This window comes from Chelon labrosus (assembly GCF_963514085.1).
Source record: "Chelon labrosus genome assembly, chromosome: 18".
Classification (NCBI taxonomy): domain Eukaryota; kingdom Metazoa; phylum Chordata; class Actinopteri; order Mugiliformes; family Mugilidae; genus Chelon; species Chelon labrosus.
Window position 1 is genome coordinate 25613074 of NC_140351.1, and position 21880 is coordinate 25634953.

Sequence of the window (21880 nt, forward strand, 5' to 3'; positions counted from 1 at the left end):
GGCCTTTTCCTTTTGTGTTCTGCTATCATTAATAATAATGTCTCATGCTGCGATTTGGAACTGACTTGATGTTGGGCGGCACAGTGGTGTGGTGGTTAGCACTGATGGCTCACAGCAAGAAGGTTCTGTGTTTGAATCCATCGGCCGACTGGGCCTTTCTGTGTGGAGTTTGCATGTTCTCCCTGTGTCTGCATGGGTTCTGTCCAGGTACTCCGCTTCCTCCCACCGTCCAAAGACATGCTCATTAGGTTAATTGGTGATTCTGAATTGGCCGTAGGTGTGAGTGTGAATGGTTGTCTGTCTCTCTGTGTTAGCCCTGTGATAGACTGGAGACCTGTCCAGGGTGTACCCTGCCTCTCGCCCAATAGACTCCAGCCCCCCGCGACCCTCCAGAGGACAAGCAGTTACAGAAAATGAATGAATAAATGACTTGATGCTGGAAAAACAAAACAGTAGGAAAGAGTTGATGTGTGTCAACGTCAAGATGTACAGGGGGAAAACTGATGCATGTTGTCATATGTAGTTTGTGTTGTCTTCCTTCAAGGGAAATATAGAAGCTGTGTGTGTGCAGGGGTCAGACTCACTTTGTCATTTCTCTCCGACAAGAACTTCAGTCGCTGAGCTCGCTTGTGCATGAAAACTCCATCGAGGTGTCCCGTCTCCACGGAGCGGATCTCAATGGCCTTCTCTCCCCAGCCCATGATCTGGTTAGAGTGGATGTAGGCTGCAAGGACAGGAGAGGGTACACACGTGCGCACACACACACACATGCACACACACGCACACGCGTGCACACACGCAGGCACACACACACACACACACACACACACACACACACACACACACACAGAGAGAGAGGGGGATTGGACAGGAGAAGGCTCAGCACCAGTCTCACACCCAAGCCAATCACACCTGAGGCCTCCTCCGCCTCACCTCAGAGAGATTATTGCAGCAGTTTCTGACTGATTTAAACAATCAGTGTTGGGGAAGATAATGGCAACGGGTAATGCAGTGAGACAGGTTTCCAATTATGGATTGATTTCATTTGAATGATTTATTTGAGCTGACACTGGGGTCTGCACCTGGCCAACTTTCCTGTAGCTACTTCACAGGGGAAAACTTTTCGACCGCAGGAAAAGCGCCATTGTCACCAAGCGGCTTCTTAATACAGAAACTACAATTTTAACAGGACAACAAGTCAGCCCATCAGAGAGCAGAGAGGCTGCAATCTTTTGGATTAAAGTTAGAACAGAAAGTGGTCTAGCTTACTTTTAAGAGAAGCATCGTTGTGAAGCTTGATTGATGCTTGCAATGATCCAGACACAGACACATGATATACATTGTTTTGAGGTGTACGTGAAGAGCACATTACTTAAACTTCACTCAAATATATGGCATAAACTGACTGGTTGAAAATAGTTTTTAGGCAGATGATGACTTCACAGTCATTGGAGTTTTGGTTTCAAGTTGCTTCGTATGCTTTCCCAACAATGGTTTTATATTTTTTAAGAACTGATCCCACCTCCCGAGGACAGGGATCGACCAGCAGCTCATCAACAGTGTGTGGAGAATAAAATGTATCATGTAGGTTATTTAATGTTTTGCCTGGTAGATGGGAGCTGGGGGGGCTGAGGTCAGGCTTGGCTGTGAGAAACTCTGGTCTAACAGTAAAATACACACAAACATGTCAACAAGAGATGATGTCCACACGTAAAACGTAACATATACAGGACAGAGACACCAAAGTCAGCCAAACACACACACATTTAATCAATCTGGACGGAGAACACTCATATCTGAGAATAAAAGAGTAAAGGCTGAATGCAAATACAAAGAAGGTTTGACTGACTCGGATCATAAGATCCAAGAGCCATCCTTGATGTGCCCAGCTCAGATCCATTGTATCCTCTCTCCTCTTGATGCAGTTTGACTGTGAGTAATGATAAATAATGCATTAAATTAGATGTACTGCACTTGCTATCATCTCATGCAGAACTTTTGTGTCACGGCACTGAATCTCAAAACAAACACTGCTTTGTTTCAGCTACTTTAGTAACTGAAAGACAGGACAAGAGGACAGAAGTCAACACTGCAGACAAACAACACGAGTCCAAAAATACACACAAAAGTAAAGAGACGTTAAAGGTTTCAGTCGGCCTGAGGTTAGAGATAATGCTCTGTTGGACGTGTAGTTATTAAGTCATGCAGCAGATGGATGTTTAACACTTAAACTTAAAGAGATACACTGGATTTTTTGGGATGCTGTAGCTTTGTTCAACTTACCTGTTAAGTGATGAGAACACCGATGTTAAGATTCTCACAGACTGTGACAGTGTTTGTTTTATAACTAAACTTTGCAGCAACCTCCTTTGCTGAAACATTAAGCTAACACAGAAGTGGCAAAATTGCAGTTCCACTGATGTCCACTAGAGGCTGAGTAAATCACTGGAGTAAACCTCATATAGACCTCCATGTTAAAAAGTTTACAGCAGATATAAACATGTTTACATGTTTACATAAACATGATACAAGAAACATTTTGGTCTCTATAGCTCATTTCTCTACTTATGGGTGAGAATTTTTACAGAAATCACTTGTTTAAATTATAACAAGGTTTAAAGTTATGCAGACTTCAAAACTGTTATGCAATAATGTGCCAGAAATTAGGGATTTTAATCTGAATTTGTTATGAGTAATATTATTTTTGGAAAGATACTACTTTTTTGGAAGTTGCATTAGTGGTGTTACTCAAAAGAAATGGAAGTGATGGAGGTGCAGTTGTTCTCATCACTTTACCACATAACATTGATATACCCAATCTCCCAAAAAACCTGTTGTATTCTTTTAAGATGCTCATGAGACAGGCGAGACTACACTCGTGGCTTCTTGTTTGAAGGTGTAGCTTAAAGCGAAAGGCAGGAAGAGGTAGGAGTGTTGCTTTGAACGGAGAAGGGGTAGATAAATGGTGAAGGTGAAAGATGATCTGCTGAGACCGCTTATAGAAGTCAGAGGTCAAGGAGCTGACTGGTTGACGTACCGACGGAGGTGGGCATCTCGCCCCACTGCAGCACCACGTCTTTGGTGATGCGTCCGTAGGTGTTGACGTAGACGCCCTCATCCTCATAGCACAGCAGCATCTCCATACCGTCCGTCTTGGGCAGAACCACGATGGCGTGTGGGGTCACCTGACCCTGAATCTGCCAGGACGACACACGGGTAGGGGTTGGAGGGGATGGGGGTAGGGGGTTAGGAGCTGCTGGACCCCTCCCTCCCTCCTTAACCTCCCTTTCCCCACCCTGAGATAGAAGAAACTGCTGCAACAATAGAGTCTCCCATTGCTTGGTCACGTAATCGCCATGGAAACAGACATGAGCGCAGCATGATTCATGACTGCCAAAAGCAATGTGAGGCAGTTGCTGTGGTTACTGTCTTCTTACTCCATCCATCTCTGGCTGTAACCAGACTGGGGTTAGAGGAGGACACTCATCACTCATTCCTTCAACTCATTCTCAAAGTTACTTACCCAGACCTCAATCAGCATTCTTTCGTAAACGTACCCATTCATTCATTCATTCATTCATCTCTTCATTTGTTCACAAATTCATTCTAACTCTTTCAGCGGTCCTTTTTTGGACCCTCGTTCATTTACTCAAAAAGTAATTTGTCATTCATTCACTCACAAACTGACACATTTATTAGGTGCATTCCAACACCTCTGCACACACAGCCTTACATGTGAGGGGATGTAGATGTCGTAGGGGTTGCCAGAGTCCACATCAATGACGTGGAAGCCAGCACTGGAGCCATAGATGACCTTTAACCTCTGGCCTTCCTCCACAGTCAGGTCGACCAGCAGCGGGCGATGCTGCAGGTCGGTGAAAGACTGGCAGACAGAGAGGAAAATGGCTCATTAAAGAGCATGGATGGATTTAGGACACAGCAAGTGTCATGATATCAAAGAACTATCAGTAACAAAAAATGTGACATCCTCTCATGTCTCCTGTGCTCGGCCCAAATAATTGCACTTGAACACACCACAAAGACAACAACAACCAGCTGGTATGTTCGGCATGTGGGATGAAATAACTCTTCATACCAACAGGTGGCAGTAGTCATCATTCAAAAGGGGAAACAGGAAGAGATACTATTAGCTAGAAGTCTAGGAGGCCAGAAAAAATACCATTAGCTTGGGAGGCTAAAAGGCCAGAAAGCCAAGAAACCAGCTTCAACTTCTGCATCCACAAAATTTACTGTGAAATTCTATATGTCCGGTAAAGATCTGTTGGGCCAATCAAATCATTTGGACAGGGATTACGAGGTGACGGACAGGAAACTATTACTTACTGCAGAAAACACTAACTGTTGCTTCTGCTACAGTTAGTGTTTTCTGCAGTAAGTGGAGTCATCAGCGTTTTGAGACATTTTTAACACTAGAATCAAATCATTAGAAGAAATTGTATGTCAGAACAACTTTCTTGAGTGATTCTGCTAAACCTCTGAATATCTTCCATTAAATACTTATTTTTAAATAACTATTTATCCATAATACAGCAGAATAAAACACATTTGAACTACTTCCTCATTAACAGATGATATTAAAAGCCAGTAAGTTCAAATCCACATCATCCATTTGACTGAAGGCACTGATTCTTAAATGGGTTTCTCTAAATATCAGAGATTTTCTCTGAAACAGATCTTGTATCTCAGATAGGTTGTGTCACGGACAAATAAAGCATAAATAGCTCAGAAAAATACTCAAATACATAGCAACATTTTTCTAAAACCTGAAGCACATTTCGATTACCTTAAAAGCCATGAACTTGTGGTAAGGTTTAGGCGCCCAGGCATAGATTTCAACCGAGTTCTTCAGAGCAATCACCAAGAATTTAATCCTCTCATACTTCACTGCAGGCAAAGTAAAAACAAGGTAGACATTAGGCCAAAATCATAAGATCATATTGGCCACAAAGCGCGGTAACAGTTGTTCAAAACAAACCCTGGACTTTTTGTAATGTTTTAATTCACTGAAAACAGATTTAAAGGAAATCAAAGATTAAAACCAACTGATTTACACCTGCCTACACCCAAACTTTAACAACTGTTTGTCTTGAAATTTAAAGCTTAATCATCTTTTTTTTCTCCATCAAATTGCAGATATGTTCATATCCTCTCGTACCAACTTTGTAGTGAACACATCCCTCCAGGTCTCCAACTGTAATCCAACCCTGTTTCTTCTCCACTTCAGGGTCATTGTGTAATATCCTGTTCCTCAGCCAGGACAGGTAGTAAACACGCAGCTTGTTCTTCTTCCCTGATTTGGGAAACAGTACAATAGAAAAAGTGTTTAAATGTTTATTTTCCAGGACTGTCCCAGACGGATAACATCTGGGTAATTAAGGATTCTACATTGTTTTCAGGTTTTACATTTGAGAAAAATCTCTTAAAATGTGACTCAATAATAAAATGAATTGTCAAATAAGCCACAAAAAACATCTCTCACATTTAAAATATTGTTGTGTTTCCTACTTGTATATCTTGGGGAAGCAAGTGAATATTTAAAGGCAACAAGGAAAACAATAGCTAAAATTGGAGCTAAACAAAGGCAAAGAAGAAATGTTTGCAGAAAAATTCTGCTGGTTTTAACACACCCCTGGATTTAAAGCCAAACATGTCTTCATTTTGTAAAACCCGAAACTGAAAATTATCTGAAAATGTACTAAATGATGACTTTGATCAATGAAGCCATTTTCTATGAGGGTTTGAGGGTCATTGCAAAATCCCCCATCCCTGCAGCACCCCCTGGTGTATGGGTGCTGGTGCTTACAATTTATATGGATGTGAAGCAAGTTGTTAAATCACCAGAATTATAGTCTGCATCATGGATATACTGAAAATCTGAAAATGAAATCGCAATCATGTGAAAATACAAGCTTATATCAGAACTTGTAAAAGTGTTTCGCCACTTGTAAAAGTAAATTTGTTTCGGGACTTGTAAATGTGTTATGGCAATGTCATTTTGTTTTATGATATGTAAAAATGTTTTCTAAAATGGAAATTTGTCTCAAGCTTTGTAAAAGTGTTTCACATTTTGTAATGTTGGTTTGCACTTCTCGGCCACCATAGTTCTGTGATGTTAACAACTTCAAATTTATGCAGCATTAAACAGAGGAATGTAACATGAAGCTGAAACAGCTGCAGCAGAAAGAGGCTAAAGAATTATACTGACCTGAGATGGTGACCAGGACGTTGAGTCCTTCCAGGACGTCCATCTGCTGAAAGCGCCGTCGATTAATCAAGTTGTAAACTTTGCCTTGACCGCTTCGGTCCAGCAGCATCAGGCCATTCTCTGTACCCACTAGCAGGTTCACTCCTACACACACAACCACATCTGTTTCTACCACCTGTGTAACTCAACATGTGTTGTATTACTGCAAAGTTGTTGTTGGTGTTGATGGTCTCACCCCAGAGAGCGGCACAGAGGATCTCAGAGTTGAAGCGTTTCTTGTATTTACGGATCTCAGGTGTGTCGCTGTGTGGTCTGATGTTGGTCGGGTTGACATTGACCACTGAAATCTTCCTGGCCTCGTTGAGCCTCGCCTGCTCCTGCTCCTGCTTCAGCAGCTCATCAGCAAATAGCGCTGCAACAAAACAAATAACATGACATTGAGACGTGATCTGCTGGTATTCATTACAATGCTCACAGTGTATATGCATTGTTTTATTTAAAATGGATGACCTAATTTTTAACTGTGGTACTTGAAGGTATTCCAACCACTAGATTTGTTCTTTATCTTAAAAATTACATTACAGATTACATTAATGTCATCAATATAAAACACTATAAAATGAACAGTGAGAACTTCATGAGCAAGTATTTTCTTTAAATTCATAATAACTAACATATATGAAATACTGAAAAGTTGACACTATAAAACAGTAGAGACTGAAACCTAGAATTAAGTACTTTGTTCTGATCTATGTGCACAATGCTTCAATTCAACTTGTATAATCATTATTATTACTTGCAGTTCCTTATCAGGTTGTGAATGTGAGTTTTTTTTTTTCCCAGAATGTCCTTTAGTAATTCTAGAAAAAAAAAATCTGGGAAATTAACATGATTTTGTTATTTTTTTCCTAATTTGATACTCTTTGGATTCATCTTGTGAGCCCTTTGGGGGTCTGGAACATCGTGCAGAACTCAAAGAAGAAGTAAAGTACCCGAGGCAGAGTTTGTATCGTCGTCATCGTCAGTTGGTGAAGTCCCGTACACCCTCGGATCAACAAACGGAGTGAAGGAAGCCTTGGAGCCTCCGCCACCTCCCATCCCATACTGCTGATCACAGAGATTATGGTCAGACAAATGTTTGCTGAGAATAGCTTGGGGGAAGCTAGATGAAACAGGTATGGAAATACAGGAAACACAGGTTGTGTGGAGTGAGGAGGTTTTGGCCTTTAAAGCTCTTTGAACTTAAAATGGTTCTCATTATTTGTTTCCATTATTTTATCAGCTACCTGTATCATGTGCTTGGGATCAGGGTGGAGGATACTTTGTGGATCAGAGGCTGAAAAAACCAAGCAAGGGAGGGAGAAACAGAGGGATCACTGGAGCCAGAGTGGGAATCTAAATAGGACAGGGCAGGAAACTAATAAAGCCACATGTCAGTTTTTACGGTCATATTGCTAAGACGTAAAAGGGAAAGTAGAGACTGACAGCTGACATGAACATTTTTTTTATAAACTGTTTTAGTTTCACATTGACTAAATAAGCACTTGAAAGGTATTACTTCCTCCATGATTTAAAGTTTGCAGAAAAAAAAACGGATTGTGCCCCCCAAAAAAACACAATTGTTTGAGATGATTTTTACTCATATTAATGTATTAATATTGTATGTATTAATACACAGAGCGTGATTAATAATTTGTCCATTAGCTGCAATAACTGCATCACTTCAGCATTAAAAGTTTACTGTCTGGTGGCTGCTGGTAATTTCCCACCCTGATAAAGGACTAATCAGATAGGTTGTGATGGGGTGAGCAGGTGACAGGGTGAGCAGGGAGAGCGAGGGGGAGCAGGGTGAGTGGTGTGACAGTGTTCCAGGATCAAGTGCGGGGGAGTTGTTTTTTTTTTGGGGGGGGGGTGGGGGGGGGGGCGATTAGAGGGGCATTATTTTGGGGCTGCTCCACCTACTTGGACCCCAGAGGCATCGCCTGGGGAGACCAGGGGGGAGGTGCTTTGCTGCACCAAATCGGGGAGATTGGCGTTGCCAGGGAACAGATTAGTGTTACCGGGGAAACCGTTGCTTGCGGTAGAGCTCCGCCTCCGTTCCCCATGTTTCTGGAAAAAGAGAGAGAGGGGCGGGCTACTGTGCAGGGAAGCTGTGATTGACAGGTCAAGTGATGGAGGGAAGCTGAAGCCTGCTGGGGGCAGATCGCGTTTGTTTCCATGTTTGTGGTAATCTTTTTTAAAGGGGTAGGTGGGTGGTAGGGTGGGCACTGAAAAAAAGCACTCCCTCATGTGTGCTTCTCAAAATGTTTAGCACACATACCATATACTAGATACATACACATCTGTGCTGCTGTTACCTTTTACATTTAAGTCTGACTGTGTACTGCTACTCATTATTTGGCTTAAAATAACAAATATAACACAAGATAGGATTCGACACCCCAAGGTACAGTAAGATTAAACAAGACACCATAAGAGAAAATAATATATCATAAGACATGATAAGATACAATACAATAAGATAAAATCCACAATAAGATAATATGCACTAAAATGAAATACAATATGATACAATAAGACGTATGATAAGACAATACGTTGAGATAAGATACAATAAGGTAAGATAAGATACGTTACGACGCGACGCGATAAGATACAACATGATAACACATGATAAGACACGTGTCTGTACACAATGCATATAAACTAGTGGACTAAATAATCTACAGGATAACCAGTAATGAAAATAATTATTAGCTGCAGCCCTAAATGTATGCTAGTGTGATTACTGATCAATTTTCCAGTAAATACATAATCAGTTATAGGTCAATCACTGACTCTAGGTCAGTCGAAATGTCCAGGACCTTAAACCAGTCACACTGTATTTGTTACATTTGTAATTATTAATAAAAAGTGACTATTAATTGAGATCCACATCATTTCTGATCACATGATCAAACCTTAGCTGTGGTATTAAAGGTTATTTTGGATAACATCTCAAATATATGTCCACGTACACAAAGGGTCACAAACACAGAGACCATAACAAAACCTGTGAACAGCCGGCCATGCAAGGGTGATGAGTGTTGGGTTTTGTGAAGTCAGCGGGGCTTCAGTACACATGTCAAAGATCAAAGGTTAAAACTTGACACCCACCTCACGCATCATAAGGGTGCTGTCCTGGGAGCTGTTTCCATACGAGTCACCATGGGTGTCATTATGACCTCCCATCATGCCAAAGGCCTCGGTACCTTGACTTGCTGCCGGCCTGAACAAAAGAAATCAACATTTACAATCATTATATTAACTTGTACTGCTCAACTTTGGTCAGTTTGGTTTCAGGTTAGTGGCTCAAATGAAATTCCTCCATGGGCTCAGCTTTAGAGCTAGGATGAGGAGTTCAAACATCTGGAGGCAGTCAGACCAGATCTGCTGCTCTTTCCCTTCAAAGGTTGAGGTGGTTTGGTCACCTGCTTCCTGGACACCTTCCTTTGGAAGTTTGTGGGGCATGACTAGCTGGGAGTAGACCACAGGGTAGACCCAGAATTTACTAGAGGGATAATGTATCCCATCTGGATGTGTAATTTGTTGCTAGAGAGAAAGAGACGTCTGGTATTTCTTACTCTTCCTATTATAGCCACTGCAACTTAAAGTCAGATAAGGGAATGAAAATGGACACCTTGGTCCACTTTGGTCTCTTTAACACCAATATTAATGATATAATATATTTTGCTGCATCATAAGTTTCATCAAACTGGTTTCATGAACATCTCTTTAGCCTCCCTTGAATCCAACTCAGTATCTTTAAAGAGATTAGCAGCACAAATGTGTATTTGACAAATCTGCTGAGATGATCTCTATGTATGAGAGAGAAAATTCTTAACCCAGCATTGGTATGCTCTTCCTAATAAACTGCTTGCTGACTGTGTATGACTGAAATCACAAATTACTTTTTGATTCATTTTATTAGTCGTCCATTATGAAAGTTATTCAGTTTTAAGGCAGAAATTATCAATGACTTTAGCAGTAAAAGGGACTCACATAATGCGTGGTATATCGCTGACAGCCACAGTCCCATCATTAGCCCCGCCCTCTCCCTCCTCATCCTCGCTGCTGTGAGACTCTTCGCTGGACGATGAGTAGTCCGTCACTTTGACAGGCGGGCGGCTGGTTTCCTCACCCTGACGCAGCTCCCGTAGCTCTTTGGCAAGAGCCGTCAGATCCTGGAGGATGAGGAATTACACGTCAACTAAATAATTCTGCTATTTCGCCATGAGTTACGTGGAAAGAGAGACCTCTACAGACTAAAACTGCAAGTTCTCTTTGTCATGACCTGGCTCGTAAACCATGACAAAAAAATGGGGAGACACAGTCTAAATACTGGTTCTGCAGGGTTTGTGTTCTTAAATATCCAACCAGTATCTTTAATATCAGTCTGGCGGAAAAGCTTAAAAATTAAATTTATCACACTGCATATGAATTATGTTCTTAAACACATAAAATAGCTCAGATAGCTGTTTAAGAATGTCTGCAGAGGAGGCATCACTACAAGTGTGAAAATTGGCATTTCATTACGTTTCAGATTGATACTGTGCAACACAAAGTTTTTAATTAGCAGAGTAAAGAGTTGATAATGAAAAAGTCATTTGCTGTTGAAATTTTATTTGACACTGACTGAAACTCATGAAATAACATAACAGAAGCTGCATTTAGAGTTTTCAAGATTTGTGACTGAACACTTGGAGCTGGTTAAAGCTACAAAGTAAGAAAAATCTACTTTTAATGGATGCAAGAATCACAAAAATCTGAATATTTCAAGTTGGCCAAGAAATCTCCTGACTTTTAAATAAAGTCTTTGTAAATAGGATATATTCAGTATTTGTACACTGATGCTTTTATTGGTTTCAGAAAGAGTAAAATGAAGGAATTATTATAAAATACATACAGGAAAATATAATAAAGTCGGTGGCCTCACATGACCTGAAACTGAAGGGGCCTTTTACACATGCTTGCCAGTTCATTGGGTACACAGTCTATATGCACACTAGTCAAAACTTTCTATTCTAACAGTCGTGCACAAAATTTTGTCTTCATGAAGGTTCTGTTATTCAGCATTAGTTTCAAATAATCGAGAGCCCTGCTGATTAACTTTTCTGATGCTGTTTCAACATTAATTGAACAGTCATGAAGGAGGATTTAGTGCAGGACTCCTATAATAGAATATATAGAAATATAATATATATAATATTAGAATATCCTATATTCACTAGTATAGTGAGTCCTAAATATACAGTAGTTTCTTCTCTGATACCTGCTGAAATCCTGACCTGCACCAGGACAACAAAAATTCCATCCTCCAAAATGATCATCTAGTTGAATTACCACCTTTCTGATGCTGTTTGTACATCAAGTGAACATGAGAACATTCATGGAGGATAACTGATGGATGACGTCAACTACCGGAGATCTACCGGAGATTCACATTACTGATTCAGTGAGCGGGAGGATAATGCAGGGATAGGAGGAAAACTAGAGATGCCACCATGCCTCAGAGCAAGAAGATCAGAGGTTAAAGTTCAAGAGTCATGTTACATCTTACAGTTACTAAATATATGTTAACACCTCATCTGGTTTTGCATCTGTCCTGCTGCCAGCAGATTTGATGATTGGAGCTGCTTTCAGATGTCTTAATGAAAGAAATTCAACAACCACATTTATCTTTTTTACTTCATTTAAACTGATGAATTTATCATCATTACATATTGTGTTAAACTGTATGTGTACTTTTTTAACAATGACTGGTTTAAAGTGTAAATGTGGAAGACATAAAACTAGAACATAAAATTAAATTGAAATCAATTATAATCAAATCAAATCAAATAACAATAAAAAAATCAAATATATTTTTCAAATTTGTATTGTGTCTTTTTGGTAACTCTTTTTTTAACCATGTCGAAGTCATCATTGTCTTCTGCATATATATTTGCCAAATTCCGTGCTACTGCGACAAGGAAATTTCCCATACGTGGGATTAATAAACATGTCTTATCTTATCTTAAAATAAAATAAATTCCTGAAAATAACTTACTAGAAAATTTGTAAAAAGAACATCAAGGGATTAAATGAAATGAAAAAATACAATTAATTATAATAGCTATTTCACTAGATATGCAATAACAAACTAGATGATCACAAGCGAGCATAAAGGGGTCCATGCCGTGGTGAAGTCGTCACGATGCAGAGGCACAAGCGGGTCGGACACGGCCTGAAAGGAGGCATGTAGTTGTTGTAGCTCTCCCTACAGCCTGAATTTCACGAAACTTGGCATGATTGTACGCAAGCATATTATAATAACGGTTGCTAAGTTTCATAAGGATTGGGTGAATACTCCCAGAAAGTTATAGGCCTTAAAGACATATAAAATGTTTCTGTGTCAATTGTAGCACCCCCTGTAGACGTAATGTCAAACAACTTGATGGGCGTCTGCACAATATGTTACAGATTGTGTATGGCAAATTTCATGAAGTTAGCTATTGCAGTTTTTGAGATATTGAAATGTTGCTTTTGTAGCGCCCACTAGAGACCAAGGGTCACAAAAGTTGGGGTGCTTGTACAGAATCATATTATTGTCAGTGACGTGAAGTTTAATTAAATTTGGGTATATAGTTCACAGAATATTACCTTTGGAGTTATACTGTGCCACACCGTAAAAATTAATTAGCCATTAACTTGCATTAATGATTACATTAACTGTAATCAATACCCTGCTAAAGTTCTTTTGAAAACTTTTCATTGTCGCAACAAAATCAATAGGGATCCTGCAATGTTGTTGCATGGACCCCTAATAATAACTAGATGATCGCAAGCGATCATAAAGGGGTCCATGCTGTAGTGAAGTCGTCCACGAGCGGGACGCAGAGGTATAAGTGGGTCAGACACGGCCTGAAAGGAGGCAACGTGTCTGCGGAGGAATCCTTCGGCTGACAAGTCAATGAGAGTCAGGCAGGTCGGAAGCAACTTAATTTGGCGGGATTGAATGCGGTCTTCCACAGATTCCATTGCCTCAGTCTACCACTAGAGGGAGTCATAGGGTAAAGCAGATCGGAAAAGACCTGACAGGAGGTCAAGTGTCACCAGTAACACCACCTATAGACCGTATTGCACGAAACTTGGTGGGATCGTAAGGAGTCATCCACAGATTATTATTGTAAAATTTTGAGCAGTTGACTGTGGTGGTTTGTTATATATAAACATGTAGTGGTTGTAGCGCCCCCTAAAGCCCATATTTCACGAAACTTGCCATGATTGTACAGCTGCTCTTGACCTCGGTTGCTAAGTTTCATAAGGATTGGGTGAATATTTCAAAAGTTATAGGCCTTAAAGTCATATGAAATGTTTCCGTGTCACCTGTAGCGCCCCCTGTAGAAAGTAATGTCACGCAACTTGATGGGTGTCTACACAATATTTTACAGATTGTGTATGCCAAATTTCATGAAGTTAGCTATTGCAGTTTTTGAGAAACTAGGCGTGGCCTAGTCCATTAGAACCATGGCTATATAAGGAATCAGAGGGAGAAAGAATTTTGTTTCCAAGGCACACAGTTCTCGAGATATGAGGCAAAATGTAAATTGGCTTATTATAGTGGCACCTACTTGTAGGCATGTTTGTATTGACACCTTGGCAAAGTGAAATGCTAGGACTTCTACCAAGTTACCAGGATTGATGCTTTTCGCCTTTGCAGTTTGTACTGGGCAGACACTTTTAGCTAAGCAGAAAAATAAGGCGAAGAATAATAATAAAAATCGCAACAAAATCAATCGCAACAAAATCAACAGGGATCCTGCAACTTTGTTACATGGACCCCTTAATATGAAACAATAAAATAATGCAATATAACACAATGCAAGAGAAAAGAAAAAGAGAAAATAAATAATCAAAAAAGCAATACAATTAGCATGAGAAATATTTAATAATAATACTAATAGAACTATTAGTATAATACTAATAGCAATACAAATATGAAATAAAAATAAGTATTTTGGCATGAATCAAGTATCCTGTTTCATTTGTGACGTTTTTAAGAGGTCAAGCAGCTGTAAAACTACGGTTTAGTTAATAAATACATGCATGGGTTCCCTAAACCAACATGGTCGCCACACGGATGCATAGCAGATTGCCAGCCACCAATAAGGTTTATATATATATATATATATATATATATATATATATATATATATATATATATATATATATATATATATATATATATATATATATATATTGTGGTTAAGTGGTGGGAGGTGACAAAAAGGTGTGGTACTGTGTTGAGAGAGGTGAGAGGAATGGGAGAAAGGGAGAAAGGGGAGTTAGGGTGGTATCTTACCAGATCCTCCTGATGAGAGAGAGAAACAATAAAACGGAAGAAGAAACAGTGTGACTATGGAAATGAAACATGATGTCTGAAGTTTTCAATGAGCAACAACAACAAAGTCTACAATCTAATTAGAGGCAGAGAGAAAAGAGTAGTGAATGAGCGGAGTGGGTTTTCACATGTTCTTTAGGTTTTTTGTCTACATGAAGCATCAAGTTTGTAAAGACCGGTTCAACATGTGGGTCCAGCCTGAAACACTTGCCGAGTTGAAATTCACTTTTAAAGTAACATTGTTTAATGTGTTGACAAAAATGAATGAAGAAGTAAATAAAGTGAGATCAGTTTTGAAATCCAGAAACAGAATCAAAGTTTTGGGGTGTTTTGGAAAAGCAAAGATTTGTTTGGGACAAGAGAACTTCTTGAGAAAGTCAGAACATTTTAGAAATGAAAGATCTCTTTAAAAACTGACCATTCATGAAAGATGAGAATATCTCTGTCAATTGAGGACATTTGTGAATGACAAGAACATTATCCAAAAATTTTTGGAAATCAGTGATATTTTGTAAAAGCAAAGTAAACTGAAAGGCTCTTGAAAGAGTAAGCGATTTGGAAAGGGAAGAAGAGTTTTGGAAAATAAAAACATCTGAAAATTTAGGACATTTTTGAATATGAAAGAGCTATAAAGGATATTTTTGGAAAAATTAAGACTAAGAAAAAGAGAAACATTTCAGTTTTAGGGCAGCAAATATTTTTTGTAATATAAAAACTTGAAATTTGAATATTTTGGGAAAAGCAGGAGCTTTTCTAAACATTTGTAAATTGATGACATTTTTGAACAACATTTTACAAAAATTAACTATACTTTTGGAGAATACTGAAAGTCAGCAGATTTGAAAAGTGAAGACAAATGTGAAAAGTGGGCATTTTTTGAAAAAGAGAAAAGGTTTGTAAACATTTTTGGAAAAACATTTTAACAAAAAATATTGTTTGGACAATGTGGGGCATTCTCATAAAATGAAACATTTTTGGAAACTAAGGAAGAAAATACATTTACAAAAGTTTCGGGACATTTTTATAAATTGACACCTTGAAAATCAGGATATTTTTAGACAAATATATTGCTGCCCATAAAGTTGGAATAAAATATTTTTTACCTCTTCTCATGAAATGATTGACAATGACTGACAATGTGATTTATTCTTGATCGATGAAGTTTATATCCTCTCAACACTTCACTGACTTCCAAACATATAAATTCATTCATCTTCTGTACCCGCTTATTCCTGTTAAGGGTTGCGGGGGTCTGCTGGAGCCTATCCCAGCTGTCATCGGGCGAGAGGCGGGGGTACACCCTGGACAGGTCGCCAGTCCATCCAAACATATAAATGATTTGTATAAAGAGAAAAAAAGAGGAATGCGTCTGAAAATAAAATTATTCCAACTTTATGAGCAACGGTATATAAAGTTAAAAGATGATGGGTGTTTCACAATCACTTTATGATGCTTTATGATTCGTTTATGGGAGGAACTGCAACAAAACAATTTTCGATTAATATTCTGATTCAATGCACTAAAAATTAATTTACAGTATATGTTTAGAAAAAAGAATACAGGAAAAACACCATAATGATTTTAAGGCAGACTAGTTCAAAAAGATGACACGTTTTTGGAATGACACATTTTTTATTTAACCAAGTTTCCTGTATGTGCATTTATAACAACTAAGCTGCTGATATAAAATTCATCTAGTTGTGGTTTTTCTTTGATGTGCATTGACTTCATGACAAGGTTTTCTTTTTATTTTATACACTGGAAAGTTAACTTGACCTTCAATTTTATACTGACAAACTGATTTACATCTGATGTCTGACCACATACTGACAAAACCATCAGAGCAAACAGGAGTGAGTTCACAGGAGAACGACAGAGAAAGATGGTGTGAGAAAAAAAGAGGGATGAAGAAGGAGAAACGTCACTAACCTCGTCTACAGCTTTCTTATAGCTCTGAAGGATGATGGAAGGAGGGATGGAGGACAGGATGAGAGAAGAGAGAGGAAGAACCAGCAGCATCGTGGTTAGTTTAAAGAGAGAAGTGTGTGTGTTTTGTTTATTTAATGTACAGGAGTTTGTGGGATTGACACACAGGTGGATGCAGGTTACGGTGTACAATATGTAAACTCACTGCGGGCCTGCTGGGTCGGGTCATCTCCCTGCTGTCGTCTTTGGTGTCATGGGAAGAAAGTGTTGAGCCTTCAGTCTTAGTGGCTGAGTTGCCTAAACACACGAAGAGGACCTTTTTAGATATTTTTTGGGAAAGTGATTTATTTTTTTTTGGAAATCCTGGACAATTGAGGAAAAGTGATAACATCTGCCTCTTGATTATTTGCTTTATGAGGACCATTTTGAGCTCTTGATCTTGTGACTAAGGACATTATTTTTAGACAGTGAGGACTTTGTTTGTAATCTTATCTCTGAGAAGGCCCTCTAATGCCAGGGTTCGGAAGAGAGTCAGATTTAGGGGTCAGGGGTCAAAGTGTGCATTCACCTCGCTCATTGGAGCCTCCCTGGGAGCTGGGCGTGCTGGAGCTGGAGGAGCTGCCGCTGCTTGTCCTCTTCAGGGGCGTCTCCATAGAAATGTCGGTCCTCCGCAGGTCGGGGTTGCTACAACAACACAAACACAGCGGAGTCTCAATCATGTAGTCGAAATCCTTCTCAACCCACCCGCGTTTCCACAGCTCAACCCCAGAGCCATGTCGCACCTGTGCTTGTGCGTCTGTGTGTGAGCATACCTGGCCCGAATGAGGTGAGCTCCAGCCCGAGGACCTAGGCCAGGCCCATTTCCGGGAGAGTTCTTCCGGACCAAAGCTGGAGAGATGGAGGTCGTCCTCTGAGGAACCTTAAAACACACAACACCACCATCGAGCAGATTTAAACATCTCTCCAACACCAAAAACTGATGTTAATAGACTTTAATTTAACATCCGACCTTCAGCAGTCTCATCCCAACTGTCCAGCTTTAAGTATCTGTGTTTACACTTGACAATAAAATGTGTTTCCACATGCGTCACCAGCCAGCGATCAGATCTCAGTTTCTCTGTATGTTAATTAACACCAACATATTTTGGGGCGCAGTAAAACATTATAACATCTGCTGTGTCTAGTTGATGTCAACCTACCGCTGGATCGGAATGACAAACAGATGTTAGTTTTGTGTGCATCATGACTGTCGGAGATGATATATATTTAGGAACAAGTTGTGAAGTCTTTCTCAATGAAATCACATGAAATCACAAACGCTAAATTATTATTTATTTATTGATTTCCGTTCTGATGTTAGTTATTTTTGAGACAAAGCTCAAATTACAACTGACCCCTGAAAACTTTCATATGCACCATAATATTACTGTTGTGCTGTTTGAAGCAGTGGCAGAAAAAATCTCTGGTAATCAAGGGAAATGAAGACACTGGTGACCACTGAGGAAATTCATGACTTAACTAGTGGCTCAGTATCTGATTATAATAGTAATTATAATGCAATAATTAACCACATGCAGATACGGTTTTTAATGACGGAATCACACACAGCTTACTCACATTAAATAATTCTTTGTTCAGATGTATTTATTGTTTAGTTATTTAAAAGCTTCAAGGACAGAATATTTTAAAGGCTCTCATTGTGTGTTCACACCTGTATTTAAAGCTGGCCACTTGGGATTGGACTGCCTCAGAAAGTTTAGGTTGTGTGACAAGATTTGTGTTCAGTATGAAAGCAGCAAAAAACATTCATCGGGTATCATTCAGTTGTAACTTTAATACTTTGAACACTTTCAACAAAGAACACTGTAGGCTAAAATGCAGAAGTCTTTCTAAAATGTCTTTATAGTTGTTTTGTATTAGCATTAATACAATGCGATGACAGCACACCTTCAACTCTGAAATAACAAACAGAAACCAGACAGAAAGTAAAAACCATACTAAAATCCCAGAAACAGAATTTTGAAAAAAAAAGCAAAAAGTGGCACACACACACACACACTCGGACAAAAACACACTGATGGTGACATGCAGAGACCTTAGGGGGCATGTCGTCATCCTGCCGCAACCAGGAGCTGCGGTCCAGCTTGTCAAGGGGGGGCGCCAGGCGGGACAGGGGTGGGGGAGGAGGGGTGTCGGAGGTGGGGTCGGAGTTCTGCCGGGGCATGGGAGGCCGGGAGGGGGACGGCGACGCCGAGGAAGAGGACACGCCGTGGGGGTCGTACAGAGACTGGGAGCCTGACAAGCCGTGACTCTTCACTTGCACCAGGTGGGCCATCTGAACACACACAAATACGCGCGCACACACACACACAAGCAGGAAACGGGCAAGGACGAGGAGGAAGAGCAGGATCAGGATTTGGGTTTCCCACATGTGATCAGGTTACAAGTCGAGAGGAAATTATGCAGAAAGAGTGATTAGGAGGGAGGAATGAGGTGAGAAAGAAGCTAACCTTACAGTAAACCTCAGACCAAAGAAATCAAGTGTGATCAAACTTTGAGACATTTAACACACTCACACACACTCATAAAGACGTAGGGTACACACCTGTGGTTCGATGGAGCGGTGCATGGGTGGAGTCCGGGCCTGCTGGATGCCTCCACTGCTGAAGGACTCGGAGCGAGGTGGCAGCGACGGGTCTGAGATCCGGTTGGAGACTTTATGCTGCAATGCAGGAGAAGTCTGTCTGTTCATCTTATAATGCTCCTCCACCTGACACACACATCAGACCACAGTCACTCCACATGCAATTACACATGTGAAATGTTTATGTAGTTCAAACTGCTGTGACCTCATGTTGTAAAAGTTTTTTTAATGACATCCAGAAACTATATTTTAAAAATGTGTAAGACAGAATTAATTCCTGCTGTAGAGGTTAATAGTAGCTGTTATTCTACAGCTCGTCTTGCAGTCATCCTCAGCCTCTACGCTGATGATATACATTTGTATGTTCATGTATCTCATGTATAAATAAATAAAGAATTATTTCAGTAAGTTTAACTTGAGATTTGTTTTGTACTATCAGTATGAACAGTAAATGGAAAAGATATTTCATGTTGAGTACAGTTAAACACACATTTTTGCTATATTTAAAGATTCTGGTTATAAAATATGTTCTTCCCAAGTAAAGAAAATAGAGCTGAAATTATTTATATTTAATTAATTCATTTATACCAAATTTGTTATTTGTAGTTCTTTTAAACTGTTAACCTACTAAAATGTAAATGATAAAACTTCCTTAATTGTACATTTCTTGGGAATGGTACCAAACATGAGGTTGATATTTGAAAGATTTTGAAGTTGCACTATTTTCAGCGACCCCTAAACGCTTCTAATTTCACATATTTATTTGTACAGTAGTAAGGCACAAAAAAGTTTAATAAAAAATGTGTTGAGTTTTAAGTGCCAGAAAACTGAACTGAATTCATAGTTGAGTGATTTGCAAACATCATTGAGTTGTAAACGAGTTAGTTGAATCTAAACTTTGATCATCTGTTTTTAGAGATGAATACTGTTTGTGTGATGGAAATATTTGTTCCTCTGAAGCTTTGAAGGAAATCCTGGGAGGTTGAGATGAGGATAGACCTATCGGATCAGAGTGTGTTTCTGTGTGCAGTGTCTGGAGGGAACAAGACTGATATAGCTACAGCTGCCCTACATCGACCCACCAGCTGCCACCAAGGGGGAGGCCTGGAGAGCTGCCCTAAATGTGTGTATATGCATGGGAGGGGTGTTCACATGTGAGTGGTGCTTTAAGGTGGCCCTGATTTATGGTTTTGAGGTCAGATTTGGAGCATTGACCTGCATTTTCTGCGCTCATGCCATCTTCAGAAAAACACACCCTTGTGTTACAACTTGACTCACACTGGAGACATGTGGCGGTTGTTAAACCCAGCAAAAGGTTAAACGCTCCCGATCAGGATTAAGTGTGTGAAGGCAAATAAAACCAACAATACAGACAAACCAAAAGCTTTAACAACGTGGAATAAAGTGAAATAGGGTGAATATGAAGCCTGAAAGAGGAAATCCTTTGTTTGTTGTTAAGGTTACAGCCTGGTAGAGATAAAACCACAACACAACATGCAAAATAAGAGCTGCCCTCAACCTGTTTGGAAGAAATCCAGGTACACAAATACCTCTTGGTAAATATCCACATATTCACCAGAAATTATATTATAGCATGCACAGAATAAGTGTGAACATAAAACCAGCAGACTTGAGAGCCACTGAAGAGAAAGGTCAACCTTCAGCATCCAGATAGTGTCTGTCGTCTGAAAAATGGAAATTCACTTAGAAATAAGATGTGAGGGAGAAAGGTGCAGGTTAAAAACAAGATGCAAGGTAGTTAATTTCCCATATTGCCTTAAATGATGCAGGCCCCTTTATCGTTTATTTAATATTGTAGAATCTCAAATGATTCGACTATAAAAAAAGGAGCTTTGCGGAGTTTTTAACTAATAGAAGTGCTGTTGAGCAATACTTTTATGTGTAGGTTTCCAGTCTTCAAATTAATAAACTTTCCAAATGTTCTAACATAGAAGAAATATGAATCCACTCAACTGTACTATTAGCACAGGATCAGTATTACCTGGGAAAGCCATGTGATTTAGAAATTACCACCTACGTCTGTGTTTCATGTGGCTAATTCGTACGGGATAAATAAACTCAAATTTACTGACATTATCCATGGTTATGACGTCTCTCCTACTCGCTGCTTCCACTCCACTACATGTCAGGTTTAATATTATACCTTTTATAGCTATACATTTTTTTTAACAGCTTTAGTTACTTTACAGATACTGAAAGTACATTTTTAAAAATAAAATATGCTGATAAGAGACTATATTGACAACATGTTTACTTTGTACCTGATTTGCACAGGATTAGGATCACAGTCAACCTCTGCAGTTATTAGACATTACTAGAGGTCCCCAGGTAAAACTCGTACCATGCGAATAGGGCTAATTTAGACAACATTTTTAAAGAATATCTCCTCTTACATTAACTTCTTTGTTACGAAGAAAATGTCAGTAAAGTCCTTTAAATTTTGATGATTATTCTGGTTTCTCTGTATTTTATTACAAAAGTGTGAAGTTATCCAGTAGTGTTATACCAGAAATGAGAGTTAGCTTTGGACTTGCAGTGAAAGAGGCGGAAAGCACCGCAGAGTCTCCATGACAAGTGGTGAAATGAAGACCTCAACACTCATGCTGCAGATCACAGTTAAAGGATGTGAGTTCACCTGGTT

At 39.5% G+C, this 21880-nt stretch overlaps 1 protein-coding gene across 6 annotated transcripts in view; it reads right to left on the reverse strand.

The window, feature by feature from the left end:
- The window catches only part of tnikb (TRAF2 and NCK interacting kinase b), a 60730-nt gene that overhangs the window by 5451 nt on the left and 33399 nt on the right, over positions 1-21880 (reverse strand). For 2 of the 6 annotated variants that reach the window (XM_084565628.1, XM_084565624.1), the window contains 14 exons: positions 19180-19344; positions 17387-17493; positions 17143-17258; positions 16780-16871; positions 10268-10449; positions 9383-9494; positions 7219-7330; positions 6462-6638; positions 6227-6370; positions 5177-5311; positions 4805-4905; positions 3734-3883; positions 3038-3197; positions 585-724 (listed from right to left, as the gene is read on the reverse strand). In XM_084565628.1, coding sequence (XP_084421754.1) covers positions 585-724; positions 3038-3197; positions 3734-3883; positions 4805-4905; positions 5177-5311; positions 6227-6370; positions 6462-6638; positions 7219-7330; positions 9383-9494; positions 10268-10449; positions 16780-16871; positions 17143-17258; positions 17387-17493; positions 19180-19344 — 1893 coding nt within the window. Of the gene's footprint in view, positions 1-584; positions 725-3037; positions 3198-3733; positions 3884-4804; positions 4906-5176; positions 5312-6226; positions 6371-6461; positions 6639-7218; positions 7334-9382; positions 9495-10267; positions 10450-16779; positions 16872-17142; positions 17259-17386; positions 17494-19179; positions 19345-21880 lie in introns of all 6 variants that reach the window. The other 4 variants (XM_084565627.1, XM_084565623.1, XM_084565625.1 and 1 more) reach the window with 3 other exon arrangements.